The sequence below is a fragment of the Chiloscyllium plagiosum genome, unplaced genomic scaffold (genome assembly GCF_037043375.1).
Source record: "Chiloscyllium plagiosum isolate Xiang-an unplaced genomic scaffold, Cpla_swu_hap1 HiC_scaffold_5, whole genome shotgun sequence".
Lineage (NCBI taxonomy): Eukaryota > Metazoa > Chordata > Chondrichthyes > Orectolobiformes > Hemiscylliidae > Chiloscyllium > Chiloscyllium plagiosum.
In genome coordinates this window covers 51,861,992-51,879,034 of record NW_028270143.1, presented here as the reverse complement: position 1 = coordinate 51,879,034, position 17,043 = coordinate 51,861,992, and the positions used below count along the sequence as shown (strand labels likewise).

The following is a 17,043-nucleotide window of genomic DNA, read 5'->3' as shown; positions in this document are numbered from 1 at the left end:
AAGTGGAGCAGCAGAGAGCTTTGGAAAGTGAATAGAAGAGGTTTAAAGTTTTGACTACTAATGGTATAGTTGACATTAGTGACGCAAAGGGATTTTGAAATGCACAAGACAACAAAGATAGAAGGAATGCAGAGTTATTGGAGGGTGCGGAATTTATTAAAGAGATAGGAAAGGACAAGGAGACAAACAGATCTGAACACATTGTATGATCTAATTTAAAAAGTAACAGAGGGACTAGGAGCCAAAATAGTAAAGCAGATAATAGATGTGGTACAGCATGGAGGAACAAGGTATTAGATCACTGAATTCTGGTACAGCTGACAAGATGCAGAGGTCAGATGCACTGTTACCTTGAGCTGCAATTATTCCACAGATATAAATGAGTGACTTGGCAGCAGATAGGCTAAGGCAGTGCAGACATCAGCAAGTTATAAAGATTAAAGGAAGTGGTCTTCATGACAAACTATGGGATTGGAAGTTCAGTTCTGGGTCAAATAGGATGCAGTGATAACAAACAGTAAAGCTAACACAGAACAGGATAGGGATGGGATCAGTGGCAAGAAGAAGGGAGTTTAACTGTAGAAGACAAAGATCTTCCAAACAGTTAATTGTTCAATTCAGTTTAACATGTTCCTTTTTTGTTTGGATATTAAAGCTCATGACTATTGAGGATGATCACGCCTAAGAACAACATCATTCATCACTGCCAACACAATATAAAACATTACCTGGCTGCTGAATAGGATCTAACTTGCAGTTTTGGTAAATGTTCTGAAACAGAAAAGAGATTTTAGAAAACAAAAGTTAGGATGGGAAAGAAAGTAATGTATTAATGTTTAATCTCTCTTATTTGACACTTATAGTTAATTTAATATTAATTTGCCTACAAAAGGAAGTTTTTGGCCATTCTTTGGAGTGATACCTCATGGGAGTTAAGTCATGGGTGAAGAATAGCAATTAACTACCTTAACAAAATAAAGTTTTAAACCATGAAGGATAATATTAAAATAGTAAGCCATGCTGAGACTACATTAATTGGAGAAAGCATTCTGAAGTCTTACATTTGAATTTGCTTAAAAGCAGATAATTCCATATATTCCAAGCAATGAAATATCACTTCACAAAGGCTGCAACTAAAACAGACCTATTGTGTTGAAAAATACATTGTGCATTTTGACCACTTGAGGCTCACATACACAGATGTCCGAGCAGAGGGAGTCGGATAGGAAAAGAGAATAATTAAAATAGGATCCATCTTTAACAGTTCATCCAGTTATAAATTCTAAAGATTAAACACAGCCATTCTACAGGACTTGTGACACAGTAGTAATGTCCCTTTGGGCCTCAATTTTAACTCCAATTTCAGGATGTGATGGCCAAGAAAGTGTCATAACACATCCAAACCATTTGATAAAAAGTAATAACAGCTACTTTTATCTCAAAGACTTCATGATAAATGATATTTTCAGGTTTCAGACATTAAGAGAATACAGTCTGCTTTCTGCGGAAAGTATTTTAAGACATGCTCAGACTGCGTTAGATACACAAAGGAAATATTCCAGTTCAGGTTTAAAAATAAGAAAGCTTTTCCAAGTATATGCACTCTAACTTTGCAAAAATAACTACCTTAACAAACCCTTCAAACAAAGACAAAACTTCAAATTTCAGAGAAGGCACATCACTGCACTGCTCATGAATATGATGCTGTCTACGCCCATCTACCAGCTTTCAATGTCCATTCACAATCATCTGTATTCCCACATAGGCAAAAGTGGTCAGGACATTTCAAAGAGGTGATGGCACAATTTGCAATCACAGACAAAGGAAGTCCAATTTCTCTCGTCTGGAGTGAAGAATTGAAAGGTAGTTTTGAGACTTAAACTTGTGCAAGATGAACAACTCCGCAAAAAACAAAATGCACTGACAACCTGCTTCATGCCAAAGAGATGTATAATACACAAAACAACTGTCTTCCAACACAGTAAACAAGATGCAAGAGAGACAATTAACTAATATTGCACACGATTGAGTTAACTCGTAACCAAACATGCCTTCAGTGATGCTGAGTGGGAAATCTGAACAAAATCTAAAGGCAGTCTCTCTAGTCGACTAGGTTGAAAAGCACATGGTGTGGAAGTGAGGTGAAAGACCGTCAAAAAGCAAAAAAGTCCTCAGTGAATGCCAGGCAGAATTGTTGGTGTTATTTCACATAACCAACTGCTGAGAGATTTGGAGAATGAATTAATAACCATCCAACTAGAATCATGAAGCATTTTAATATCCTATCCATCAATCACTCAGTGGGCAAGTGGACAAACATATCTCATTCATTAACATTAACGTTCAGTTGCTAGATAGGAAGTCGAAGACAATAACAGCATTCATTTCAAGAGAGTTAGAATACTAAGAGCAGAGATGGACGACTGTGGCTATACAAGGTTATTATCAGATCACAGAATGCAGTTTTGGGCCCTGTATCTGAGGAAGAATGTGCTGGCCTTGGAGGAGGTCCAGTGGAGGTTTACAAAAATTATTTTGGGGATGAAGGATTTGTCATATGCGGGGCGGATAAGGACTCTGGGCCTGTACTCAATGCAGTTTAATAGGATGAGGTGGGGAATCTATTGAAATTTATAAAATATTGAGAGGCCTAGATAGAGTACAAGTACAGTAGTAGTTTCCACTAGTAGGACAGACTAATGTAGTGACTGTAATGGAATCACTTAGCTGAATAAGAGTTCCTTGATTGGGCCAGATTAATGGCTGACAGACACAAACAGGAGTGTCAAAGGTTCTGAGCACTCAGAGCTGTCTCTGCCAAAGCAGGACCAGTGTCAAGGACTCTCCAGTGGAAATAAAAGTGGACCTAGTGACAGAATACTAGCCACTCTGTGGAGTTATTTTAAATTGGAATAGAGGGCACAGCCTCAGAGTGAAAGGACAACCCTTTAGTACTGAAATGAGGAGGGATTTCTTCAGCCAGATGGTGATGAATCTGAGCACTCATTGCCACGGAAGGCTGTGGAGGCCAAATTACTGAGTGGATTTAAGACTGAGATAGATAGATTCTTGATTGGTAAGGAGATCAAGGGTTACAGAGAGAAGGCAGGAGACTGAGGTTGAGAAACATATCAGCCATGATCAAATGGCAGAGCAAACTCAATGGGCCGAATGGCCTAATTCTACTCCGCTATCTTACAGTCTTATTCCAATGTGCGACAACTGCATGTTGCAAGAGTTCTGTGATATTGGCAATGAAGAGTTCAATCTCAGTAACATTTAACATCTTTTAAAAAAGAAAAAAAAGTCACTGTCACATAGCACTTGGCTGACATTTTAAATTATAGACCTATATTGGTTGCTATTGATCAAATTCTGAGCTTTTATTGATTAAATGAGGTGTGTCTGAAAGTACACAAATATTTCCTTCAAACGTTGGAGAAGAATGTCCAAAACAATTGAATGAAACACTGATTAAATAGATTTAGCACAAAACCAAAGAACTAACCAAATTTAATTAGTTAGACTATCAAGAGAACAAGTAGCTCTCAAGAGTGTGTACAATTATTGATGTAATTACTAAGAAACAACTTTTCAAGTTCCAGCTGCATCAGCACAAGCTCCAATGCAGAATCCACATTATCTCTTGCTTTAGCAAAAATTGTGGAAAACTGATGCCAGGGAGTTAACAGTAGATATAATCTCAAATCTAACTTTTTTCTCTGAAGGTAATCCAGAGAAGGTTCACTAGGGTGATTTTGAGTATGGAGGACCACCTTATGAGGAAAGGTAGAGAAACCTGGGCCTGTACACACTGGAGTTCAGTAGCATGCTGAACCTTGCTTGGAGATTCTTAGGGTAACAAAGTGAATGTGGAGAGGTCGGTTTCCTTCTGCGAAAAATTCCAGGGCCAGGGGGCATGGAACAAGCTACATGGATAGGAACGGTTTAAAGGGATATTGGCCAAACAGGACCGGCATGGTTGAGTTGAACCGAAGGGTCTGTTGCCATACTATATGACTCTACGGCCTGTTCTCAGAGTCATTCAGGCATGTCAGGACGGAGGAGAAGGAGGAGGCAGAGGAGGAATTTCCCCTTCCGGAAGTTGAAAATCTGTGAAATTCTTCACAGCAGATATGCTTGATTAAGTTCAGATTCAGTGAGATCACAACTCCCCTCTCCCTGTCAGGAGTATTTAGAAGTTGTAAATGTCCAGGAAGACGTGGACAGGAGGTTTCCTTTTCTGGGAGAATCCAGGGCTAGGGGTCAGTTTAAAACTTCCAAATCATTCAATTATAACTGAGACCAGGCACACTTTTTCTGAAGTTTGGGCACCATTGGCAATCTCTTCCTGCAAAAATGGTGGAAGCAATGAAGGCAGAAATGTTGATGCGGCTGTGACTCTGTGTCCATCCTTACTGACATAAACAAGCTGCTATAACGTTATACATCCAACTGAAAATCTAGCTCTCATTTTTTTAATGCTGCTCTGCTATCTTACCCCAATTCACAATCGCAAATCTCTCAACTTCACATCATCAATCTTACAACATTCATGTCTGCCTATACTTTTTCCATTTTCTCCCTTTCCCTCACTGATGCTGACAGGAGAGTTGGTCACTTCAGTCCAATTCCTTTAAACTCACTCCCTAAACTCTTCACTTCTCCTTAGCTTTTAAAAAAAAAAGGTGCCATGTTTACAAAGCACCTTTAACATCATAAACCATTGAAGTTATGATTTGGAGATGCCGGTGTTGGACTGGGGTGTACAAAGTTAAAAATCACACAACACCAGGTTATAGTCCAACAGGTTTAATCGGAAGCACACTAGCTTTCGGAGCGACGCTCCTTCATCAGGTGGTAGTGATGAAGGAGCGACACTCCGAAAGCTAGTGTGCTTCCAATTAAACCTGTTGGACTATAACCTGGTGTTGTGCAATTTTTAACTTTGTAAACCACTGAAGGCATTCAACTAAGCCAGATAAGGTGATATTGTAACAGATGACCCATGGTTTGGTTAAATGGAAGGAAATTTGGATTGGTTAGAGGGAGAGAATTCCACAAGGTGACAAATGGTCCTTGATTTTCTGGGGCTGCCCAGTAATTTGGCTTTTTGCCCCACATTTTGGGTCAGTCACTATGTCCTAGATTTCCTCCACCTTTGCAGACTTTGTAACTGCAAGTGCACATTTGTGGTTGTTTGGTAGTTTATGTATGGGTCTATCCAGAACATGTCGAGGGCTGTGGAATCTGAATTGGCAGCATCAGTTTGGGGTGGATCACACCACTGTAGATAGGGCTTCATCTACAAGTCAAGTCAAAGACCAGTCCCTTCCCCACACCCACTTCCCAAGGTCTCATCAGCAAACCCCAGGGTGAAGTTTCTCTCATCCTTTTCCAAGAGAGGTGGTCAACCTGGAATTCCAAGTCCTGGCAGCTAAAGGCACAGCTTCCAAAAGTGGTACAATTAAAAATCAGCAATGTTTAAGAAGCTAATCCCAGAGGAATGCAGTTTAGAAAAACAATTAAACAGTCAAAAGTGTACAAAGTCACCATTCCCAGTGCCATCTTGGATACAAGGATAAAGAAAAAATAAAGTTATAAGTTGAACATTACCACCTTTCTTAGTATAAAAGTAGATTAAAAAACTCAGTTAATCACCACATAATATTTCAGTCATGTACCTAATCTCTCTGCAGCTTGATATCAATTTTCCTATTTGTGAAACATTTGAAAAATCTTACAAATCATATACATGAAAGACTCATTTAGGTCATAAATTGTACATTGCAACATATAATAAAACACCATTTAAATGCAAGTTAACCTTTCAGTTTTGTCAAGAGTCACAGCACAGAACATCAAGTAAACATATAAGTACATGGATCAAAGCAGTAGAGAATGTCCAACATTGACTTTAAAAAAGTTAGAAAATTCACTAGTGCTAACAGAATGCCTATATCCAACAATGCAGCCAAAATCTATGGCAACCATTTGCGCAAAGTGTTTTCAACTCCAACAGGGCATCACATTACATCATGCCAAAGTTTAGACAGAAAGCAGCAGTGGCAAACTCACAACAGAAATCAAATTTAAAAGCTGTAATGTAGACACAGATTTAAGATAAGTTGGTTTCCATTTGGAGGACCCAAGACTGTGATAACAAACTTGACACCTCCTTTGTATCAGTAATCATCAACTCACATCACAAGTACCAGCACAAACACAGAAAAGTAATCAATAATGGAAAAGATAACGGTAATGGAACACAGCCCATGAGATTACTTAGCTGCTGAGTACAAACACAGCAGCACTGGCAGCTTAACCTTGAAAACAAGACGAATGATTAGTTTGTATGTGCAGATGTACTGCTAACTGCTGCAGCTGTAAAACTCTTCCAAGAGCATGCTAAACTCAAGAATTCACAGAAATATTCAAAATTCAGACACTAAACTCGATAATATCCCGTAGTATCAGAATGTAATCAGCAGGAAGGATATACAAGAACAAATATGCAAGAAAATTACACAGAGAATTGCTAGGTGCTTAATCAGGGAGCCAGTGCTGACATAATGTGCCTAACTGGCCTCTTTCTACAGTGTAATGCCTCTGTGATTAAACAAAATGTCAGAGAAGACTCACAACCTAAACAGATGCCAAAAGGTGGAAACAGAAAAAACACAACAGTTATACATTCAAATGTTCACTTAATGGAAAGAGCCCCACAAGCTAACTACCAAACTGAAAAATAAAGACACACCAAGTAGTTCATGCTAAGCTTTTATACTTCATTTTATCTGGAATCTCGACAGCGGTGGGTAATGAAAAGTGAGGTGACTAACCTAATAGTAGGCTAAGCGGTGGATGACATGATGGAAGGGCGCGAAGAATATCAAGCAGGCAAATATTATGGTCTCTCATATACCGGGTGTAGTCCGCAGCACCCTGTCTGCTACTCAGCTCTTGTAGTCTCCGTTTCTCAAAAGAATCAGAGGTGTGTTCAGCTAAAGCTCGCAAACATGCCTAAAATACACACACAGTTTGAAATAAATCAAAATCATGCATAAAAAACTGTTCTTAAAAATAATAACTGCCATTTCGTGAACACTCTGACCTGCTAGGACCCATCTGTACTATTCCTTTTCCTTCTCTATGCCTCTCCTCAAAATAAACTTGAGTGAGTTTTAGCTCCCCATATTCTCTTTTCTTGTCTGGCCAAACATTTTTTTTAGATTAGATTACAGTGTGGAAACAGGCCCTTCGGCCCAACAAGTCCACACCGACCCGCCGAAGCGAAACCCACCCATACCCCTACATTTACCCCTTACCTAACACTACGGACAATTTAGCATGGCCAATTCACCTGACCCTGCACATCTTTGGACTGTGGGAGGAAACCGGAGCACCCGGAGGAAACCCACGCAGACACGGGGAGAATGTGCAAACTCCACACAGTCAGTCGCCTGAGGCGGGAATTGAACCCGGGTCTCTGGCGCTGTGAGGCAGCAGTGCTAACCACTGTGCCACCGTGCCGCCCACATTCTTTTATCTAATAAACTTTGCTTAAATAGAAGCAAATGTTTTTCAGTTTAAAGCTGCTAAATAATTTAGTGCAGTCTTTTCTTATCACTGCGGTATTTTGTATCAATCAATCTGCACTTGCAGCTTTTAAACAATGCAACATTTTCTCATCCAGCCCTAACCAGTTTGTTGTAGTGAAAGTGCTTTGTTATCATACTGTACCTTAGAGATAAGTTTTTCTTTCCTTCGTCCTACTGTGCTTGTTTTGGTTTCCTCAATATTTATTTTTGCATTTCCATACAACCATCCCAGTATACTCCTCCCTCTTTCTCCCTTCATGATAAAGTTTTGTTCTTTATTTTACCATTAACTTATCTCACTCCATTCAGGGTCAAAGCTGCATGAGTTTGAGCTCACTAAATGGTATATTATAATCTGCATTCCAGCAATGTTGCTTCAAAGATGCTCCGTTGCCCTTTGTAGAAATTATTGATTTGATGTTTTGCAACTGTAATAATTTTTTTAATTCACTTGTGGTACATGGATATTGCCAGCCAGCAATGTCCACATTCCACAAGTGAATAAAAGAAACTGCAAAACTGTCAAAAATGAGCATAACTATCTGTGAACCCGACTGCATCCTTTAACATCTACACATATGGAAAGTAGTACAGTCAGGGAGTCCAAAAGTTGCTGCCTGTCAATTCCTTGCTCCTCCACAAAATGCACTTTTGAAGTCCACACAGATAATAAACTTCTATGAGAAAATCTTGCCTTATTCTATCCTAACACTGTTTAAACTCTACTGAGAAAGTTACACATAAATAATATTAACTGGGATCTTCAACAGCATAACAACCTCAGGCCCTGAAAACTAATCTTATATTTGTATGTTGTCAAAGTTGTTCTATTGGAGTTAAAATATCAAATTTATACAAAAATTAAATTTGGATATTTCAAATTACTGGTTTGCTGTCTGAAAATTCTTCAATGGAATTCAGTCGCTGGAGATCCTACTGACTTAACACCAGATTCAAACTTACATCAGAAAACAAAATCAACAGAGGTCTCTAGGTCTTAGTATACGGCTTCTTTATTGATGTCAATAATGATGCGCATGATTGACAGTGAAATCTAGGCCACTAATTGACAGTTCCCTACCAATTTCCTTAGTTTCTCTCATTTAGTACTTTTTTAAAGATTTATTTGTGGGATATGGATGTGGTTGGCTAGCCACCATTTATTGCCCATCCTGGTTTGCCCAGATGGGAATTAAGAGTCAACACATTGCTGTGGGTCTGAAGTCAAATGCATGCCAGATCAGATATGGTTGGCAGATTTTCTTCCCTCCAGAAAAGTATTAGTGAATGAAATTGGTTTTTAAAATTACAATTGACAGTGGTTACATAGTCACCATTAGGCTAGACTTTTTTTCCAGATTTTTATCAAATTCAAAATGTCAACACTTGCCATGGTACCAGGATATGTACCACAATGACACACTTCCTCAAAAAAATGTATATAAGACAGACCACGTTGAAAGGAGCATCTGAATCGAGAAAATGATAAATTTGATCACCCTATGGTTAATGACGCCTGCCCCCTCACCCCAAGGACCTGCAAATGGATTTCTCATACACTTGAGTGTTTTACAAATATGAAAATTTCAACTAGGTTATGTGGGTCTTCCTAATTTGTATATATGTTATTGAAATCACACATTGAAATCTCATTCTTGTTCCCACAGGCAAGATGAGATAGTTGGTGAGTTACAGTCCAATGATACTTTTTAACAGCATCTGTAATTGTAATATTATTGATTTTTCATTGCATGTTGGTATAGCTGTTTAACTGTATGACTTCAAACAGAATGACCTCAGAACTATAACACCTGCATTCATACCTTTTTGGGAACTGATCGTATCTCGAGGCACCAAGTCAGAATGAATTGCAGTGTGCTTTTCTTTGGTATGTATTCAGGCAGGTGAGCACCTTAAAACAAAATATTATTTTTGTAAGCCTTGCAAAAAGAATTCACATATATACATTTCAGAGCAGCTTACACACTATTTGCACATCAACTTCCACCAAGGTGACAAAATATAACCTTGCTGTAATTAGAGCACCAAACTCATGTCCTCATTTCTATATCAGTTGCATTTGAGAAATGTTCTGAAGTTAAACTTTAAAAGGCTTTTTAAGGTATTAACCAAATCAGCTGATACCCAAAAATCAACCTGCGTAAAATTATACACATTTAAGAAAATGTACGTAACAGATTCATTGGCCTGGATCAACTTGTCACCATAACAATGTCATATCATGTCCGGGAAGTAAACGGCTAAAATCGAAGCAATAGGCCACAGCCTAAAACATGAGGAGGAAACAAAAAGCAAAAATAAAACACACTCTGGATGCTGGTGACCTAAAATAAAAGCAAAAAGTTGAAAAACTCAGCAGGTCTGGCAGCATCTGTAGAGAGCGAGAAACACCTTAAATGTTTCAAGCCTTCTTCTCAACCTTGCCACATCCAGAAGTGAGGAAGACTAAATCCCAGTGGTAGGGACACATGGAACCATGGGTCTGAAGTATTTGCTCCTGCCAAGAATTCAGCACCACTGTCATGTACTCAATTACTCTTCCTACCCCAGAATATTTACTGAAAGACATCTGTTCAATTTTCATGCAAATTAATACTATTTCCTTCCATCATGGGTGCCGTTCCAGAGATGCCAACAGCTTGGCTGAAATTTTATTCAAATTAATTGCTCATTTAACATTATACTGCAGGCTGTGGCCTCATGGTTTATTCCTTTACAAAGTAAATCATTATTAACCTTCGATTTTCTATAATAAACTGGCTGACAATTTACTTGATGATGCCTTAGTTCACACAGGAAAGGATACATAATTATATCTATAGAAACACTATTTAAATCAAAAACTGAATTTGTTGCAAGTTGAATGTGTTGGTTTGACAATATGGAGGACAAATGACATATTTAAATAAAAATCCAATTTACTTTTATTTGTATCCAACTTGTACTAAAAAGCTTGGGTTGATATGTATCAAGTAACATTTATACAACATTAAGTGTCAGGCAATGACAATAACTACCGCCAACAAGTCAATTTAGCCATCACCCTTTATGTTCAATAGCATCACCATAACCCAATTGCCACTAACATGCTGCAGCATTACCACTATCAGAAACTGAACTGGCCGAGCCACGTAAATACTGAGGTTACAAGAACAGGACAGTGGTTAGGAATTCTGTACTATGTAACTCAACTCAACCACACAAACATTATTATTCACCCACTAGCAATGTATTCGTATAGTAACACCACCTCTTTTTGTACTGACATATGGGCAATGTGAACAGGGGCAAAACAAACACACTCCTCAGCCTCAGTCCCCAATAGATACACCCCTGACAGTCCCCTTCACTGCCAACATTTACTTTCCTGGTTGCTGGTTGCTCCTTTAATCAGGAGCCGATTCTCTCCAATTCCTACCATGCTAGTCATTACTGTCACTTTATTCTGATCAGCCACCCCGATAAATGAGTTTTCAGGACGGTAGGGGTACATTTAGAGTGTTTGGAGCACTGCTCCTCACAATTCAAAGCCTGTCCAACATCTACATGGCACGAGTCAGCACAAGTACAGCTCGACAGCATCCAAGAACAAAGGCAGCATCTGGCTCCCCATCCCAACAATTTGCTTCATTAGGGCTCCAGCCACAGCCTTAAACAATTACCGTGCATTGTCTGTATTCATTCATGTAACACTGCTGGTAAGGCTAGCATTTATTGCCAATCCTCAAGGAATTTGACTCTATAATTTGCATGGAGTTTGTATACAACATTGCCAAGGTGACAGAAGAACAAAAGGTATCAAAATTAATGAAAACAAAAAAAATCTTGGATAAGATTGTTGGTACTTAAAGCTGACAAAGCATTGGGATCAGATCAATTGCATCCAAGGATCTTGAAGTAAGTGGGGGTTGAAATTGTAGAGGCACTGGCAACAATCTTTCAGAGCAGTGTTCTCTGCTCTGGTGAGATGCCAGAAGATTACAGAATTGCCAACATTACAGACTTGCTCAAATAAAGTTGAAGGACTAAAAGCAATTATAGATCAGTTAGTTTAACATCACTAAGAGGGAAACAATTTTTCATGACAGAATCAATAGTCATTTGGAGAAAGGTGGGCTGATTAAGAGTCAGCATGGATTTCTAAAAAGGGAAATCTGGTTTAACGAACTGGGAGTTTTTTGAAGACATAGTGGAAAGGTTCAATGAGAGTAATGCGGTTGACATTGTGTACAAGAATGTCCAGAAGGTGTTTGATCCAGTGCCTCGCAATAGATGAGAAAAGTTTAGCTCATGGTATGAAAGGAACTACAACAATGTGGATACAAAATTGGCTGAGTGGTGGAAAACAAAGTAATGGTCAATGAATATGTTTCAGGCTGGAGGGATGATTGTAGTGTAGGCTGTTATTGGGACATTGCTTTGCTTAAAAAAAATATCAATTATGAGTGACCTAGATCTCCGTATGCAGGGGATACTTTCCAAGCTTGCAGGCAATACTAAACTTGGGAGAATTTTAAACTGAGGAGGATAGCATGGAACTCCGAAAAAGGACATTGACAAGTTGGTGGCCAGGGAAGATAGGTGGCAGACGAAGTTCAATGCAGAGATGCATTGTAAGGCAATGCACTTAGAGTCATAGAAATATACAGCACGGGAACAGACCCTGTGGTCCAACTCGTCCATGCCGACCAGAGATCCTAACCTAATCTAGTCCCATTTGCCCGTACTTAGCCCATATCGCTCTAAACCCTTCCTATTCATATACCCATCCATTCTGATAACATCATTCAGATAGGAGGGAGACCAGAATTGCACACAATATTCCAAAAGAGACCTTTGGTTGGTAGAACACTGAAAGACAATATAGATTGAGGGGGGTACATTTCAAAAGGGAGCGCAGGAGCAGAAGAACCTGGTGTATATGTGCACAGATCATTGAAGATAGCAGGACAGGTGAAGACAGAAGTAAATACATCATATAATGTTATTGGCTTTATTCATAGGGACATATATAGTACAAAGAATAAGGAGGTTATATTGAACTTGTAAAAAACACATTCAATTTCAGATGGGTTATTGTGTACAGTTCTGAGTGCCACATTATAGGCAAAGGTGCAAATGCATGATAGAAAGTACAAAAGCAAGCTACTAGAGTGGCTCAAGGAACGAGAAATCTCAGGTATGGAGATAGATTGAAGACATTGGGACTGTTCTCCTTGGCGGTGGAGAAATGTAAAGAGATCGTACGGAGGTTTCCCAAATCATGACCAGGCTGAACAGAGTAGATAGAGTGAATCTGTCTTTACTTGTAAAAGAAACAAGAATGGAAGGGCAAAACTTTTAAAGCATTGTGCAAACAAAGCAAGGGTGATGTGAGAGAACTTTTACACACAGTCAGTCAGCTGTTGGGTATGGAAAGCATTCCCTGGAAATATGGTGGAAGTAGATTCAATTGAGATTCAAGAGAACATTGATTGATTTTTTTTGGATTGTAATGATGTACAGGGATATGGGGAAACGTGCACTAGTTTGCACAGCCAGTACAGGCATGATGAACTGTATGGCCACACTAATTGCATGACTGAACTCAGCCTGCTAAAGGAGCTTTTCATAAACACTACCTTGTGTGCATAGCTATCTCCTGTTTCCTCTCAGAGATTTTCAACCATCTCAACTCTACTCATTACTCTGTCTTCATTTTAGAAACTTTTCCAAATCACACCTTTTGAGTTATTCTTTGGTCATTATTCTAGACCCCTTTGTCTACAACCTGTTTTGTTATTTCTATAATGCATCCTTCTCATTTTTGTAATCTATTCCAGATATGTACACTATGTACATTAATTTTTAAATGAGGTTAGTTGTATTTTCAAGTTGTAATGCGGCAACCATATTTTAAAAAGATACAAAAATACAAATGTTATTGAGACATTTCCATTTACAGAACAAAAAACATAATGGCTACTTCAAATCAAATTTTAGGATTTGCACCTGTTTTCACAGCCATACATTCTATAACCCAGATACTTGACAGTATCTATCTGCACTATGTTTTAAAGACATTTCAATATCATGGTAATCTTTATCAAATTCACTTACAATTTTGCTTAATCAATTGAAAACATGCTGCCAGCTACAATTTTCCAACATTAACAAATCAAAGCGAAATGCACCAGTCACCAATTTGTACAGAAACTGCACTTGTATGGCCCATTGACTGCCAAACTATTCAGGAAGAGAGTCTTCTGGTTTTTATACCAAAGACATTAGCTTAGCCAAAGGGTAATGTTATAATTTAAAAAGACAATTATGATTTTGATTTAATTAGATTAGATTCCCTACAGTATGGAAACAGGCCCTTCGGCCCAACAAGTCCACACCGACCCACCGAAGAGTAACCCACCCAGACCCATTTCCCTTTGACCAATGCACCTAACACTATGGGCAATTTAGCCTGGCCAATTCACCTGACCTGCACATCTTTTAGATTGCGAGAGGAAACCGGAGCACCCGGAGGAAACCCACGCAGACACGGAGAGAATGTGCAAACTCCACACGACAGTCCCCTGAGGCTGAAATTGAACCCACGTCCCTGGCACTGAGGCAAAAGTGCAAACCACTGAGCCACCGTGCTACCCTGCACAAAGTGAAACTGCACAATAGGACAATATAAATGAAAGACTTTCATTTTCAGTTACCTTTTTTCTTATTGTTTGGTATAATACTTATTTCAACCACATGGTCTTTCTTGTTTGCAAGTCCAAGCCTCTGAATTAGTTCTTCCACCTCACTCTTATTATTAGGACATATAACGCTGAAAGCATCTCCAGGTTCATACATCATTGAGGTTTTCTGCAAAATAAGAAAATAATTATGTTATGCATTATTTGTAGTGATCCACAGATCACACAAGACTTTATTTCCCCAAATTATGGTGGTGGTGCAGGGTTTGCGGTGTAATAAATCCTCATCACATTATATGGCTTGGCTGGACTGTCTATCACCATAAGGCAAATTTGCTAACACCATCTTCCTTTAAATCTGTACAGCTTAATTGTCTAGTGTGGTGTAGGAAAGCTACTATGCAGACCAACAAAGAGAAGCTCTTCTGCTTTGTTCCAGTGAACCACAATACCAACTAGAGGAAGAACACCTTGTTTTCAGTTTAGGCTCTTTATGGTCTTCTGAACTCAACATGGAGTTCAACAATTTCAGCTAATGAACCTTCGCCGCTTCCTTCCCACTCCATCCCCAGCCCCAGCCAGTGTCTGGATTTCTTGGCTTTTGCTTTCAGCACAGCTTAGGAACATAGGAACAGGAGTAGGCTATTCAGCCCCTCAAACCTATTCCACCATTCAATGAAATCATGGCTGACCTGTGACCTAATTCCATATAACTGCCTTTGGCCCATATCCCTTAATATCTTGGCTACATAAAAATGTATCCATTTCAGATTTGAAAATAATAACTGATCCAGCGTTAACTGTCATTTACGGAAGAGAGAGGAGTTCCAAACACCTAACACCATTGAGTACAGGAGTTGGGAGGACATGTTGCAGCTGTACAGGACATTGGTTAGGCCATTTTTGGAATACTGCCTTCAATTCTCGTCCCTGCTATAGGAAGGCTGTTGTTAAATTTGAAAGGGTGCAGAAAAGATTTACAAGGATGTTGCCAGGTTTGGTGGGTTTCAGCTATAGGGAGAGGCTGAACAGCCTGGGACTGTTTTCCCTGGAGCATTGGAGTCTGTACAGGTTTATAAAATCATGAGGGGCATGGATAGGTTAAATGGCCAAAGTCTTTTTCCCAGAGAAACTAGACGGCATAGGTTTAAGGTGAGAGGGGAAAGATTTAAAAAGCGGACCTAAGGGGCAACTTTTTCACACAGAAGGTGGAGAGTGTACGGAATGAGCTGCCAGAGGTGGTGGTGGAGGCTGGTACAATTACAACATTTAAAAGGCATCCGGATGGGTACACAAGGAGGAAACATTTAGAGGAATTTGGCCAAACTGAGACAAATGGGACTAGTTTAGTTTGGGAAACCTGGTCAGCGTGGACGAGTTGGACCAAAGGATCTGCTTCCATGCTGTATGTCTCCAAATTGAGGAGAAAGTGAGGACTGCAGATGCTGGAGATCAGAGTTGAGTGTGGTGCTGGAAAAACACAACAGGTCAGGCAGCATCCGAGGAGCAGGAGAACCAACGTTTCAGGCATAAGCCCTTCATCAAGAATCAGCAATTTGATTCCTGATGAACGACCCATGCCCAAAACATCGATTCTCCTGCTCCTTGGATGCTGCCTGACCTGCTGTGCTTTTCCAGCACTACACTCTCAACTCTGATCTCCAGCATCTGCAGTCCTCACTTTCTCCCAGTATAACTGAGTTTTCTTTACACTGCAGTGGAGGACATTATTACAGACAAGCCGGAGTCAGGTCTGTGAACACAGGGAGATTCAGCTGGCAACACCCAGCTCATTGTTATAGACAACCTGTCACCATTCCACAGACTGAAGACTTTCGACTAGCCAATGACGGAGGCTGGCCCGGTGACAGCTACCCAGCTGGTGTGCAAGAATGTCTGATTAGATGCCAACACACCGAAAAAAATAACAACCCTGCAGTAAAAACAAAGCACTTCAAGACTGAAGAAAGCCAGTTCAGTTCTCCTCATCAGTTGCTGCAAGATCTGGCTTTTGACCAATAAGTCAGAGACCTTCGAAGTGTGAACCAGATACCATGTGCCTCCTGCAAGCAAGTGAAAGTAAGTGAGTATCTCGCGAAGAGAAATCAAGAAGTCGCAGGTCTGAACAAGCCAAAAGGACCATTTCAGCAAACCTTGTGGACAGGGACCAATAACCACCTTCCCATTCACCCATCACCACAATACCAATGTTTTTTTAAATCTGTCTGGTTGGGGAATTTTATAAAGAAATTCAAACTTTAACCAGTAGAGTCATATCTTTACAGTTCATAACTATTTAGCTATAGCTAGAATTTACTTTTTTTTAAATAGTCATTCTTGTCAAGTACAGGAATTTGGCCTATGCTTTCTGTCAACCTCAGTCTAAAAGACAGTAAATTAAGAAATCTAGCGTGTTCTTATAAAACCTTTCACTTGTGAGAACTCTGGGAACAGCAAGGTCAGATTCCCAGCACACCATCCCACTGAAGTGAGACACAGCCTAACATTCCTGGTTATAAGGTATTCAGATGAGATAAAGTGATTGTTTTTTGCCGGGGGTGGGGGGGGGGGGGGGGGGGGGGTAATGATATTGAACAAGGAATCATTTACTACAGAGAAGAGGGATTATATATCAGAAAAGATCATCAAGTGAAGCCATATGGATAGAAGCACCAAAAGTGGAAACACCCTGATAAGTGTCAATGAAAAAGGACGATCGAATTTCAGAGAAATGCAAA

At 39.6% G+C, this 17,043-nt stretch overlaps 1 protein-coding gene across 5 annotated transcripts in view; it reads right to left on the bottom strand.

The window, feature by feature from the left end:
* The window catches only part of mtrr (5-methyltetrahydrofolate-homocysteine methyltransferase reductase), a 97,910-nt gene that overhangs the window by 48,789 nt on the left and 32,078 nt on the right, over positions 1–17,043 (bottom strand). For all 5 annotated transcript variants that reach the window (XM_043689986.2, XM_043689981.2, XM_043689982.2 and 2 more), the window contains 4 exons: positions 14,321–14,474; positions 9,425–9,513; positions 6,843–7,023; positions 729–771 (listed from right to left, as the gene is read on the bottom strand). In XM_043689986.2, the coding sequence (XP_043545921.2) occupies positions 729–771; positions 6,843–7,023; positions 9,425–9,513; positions 14,321–14,474 (467 nt within the window). The remainder of the gene's footprint in view (positions 1–728; positions 772–6,842; positions 7,024–9,424; positions 9,514–14,320; positions 14,475–17,043) is intronic.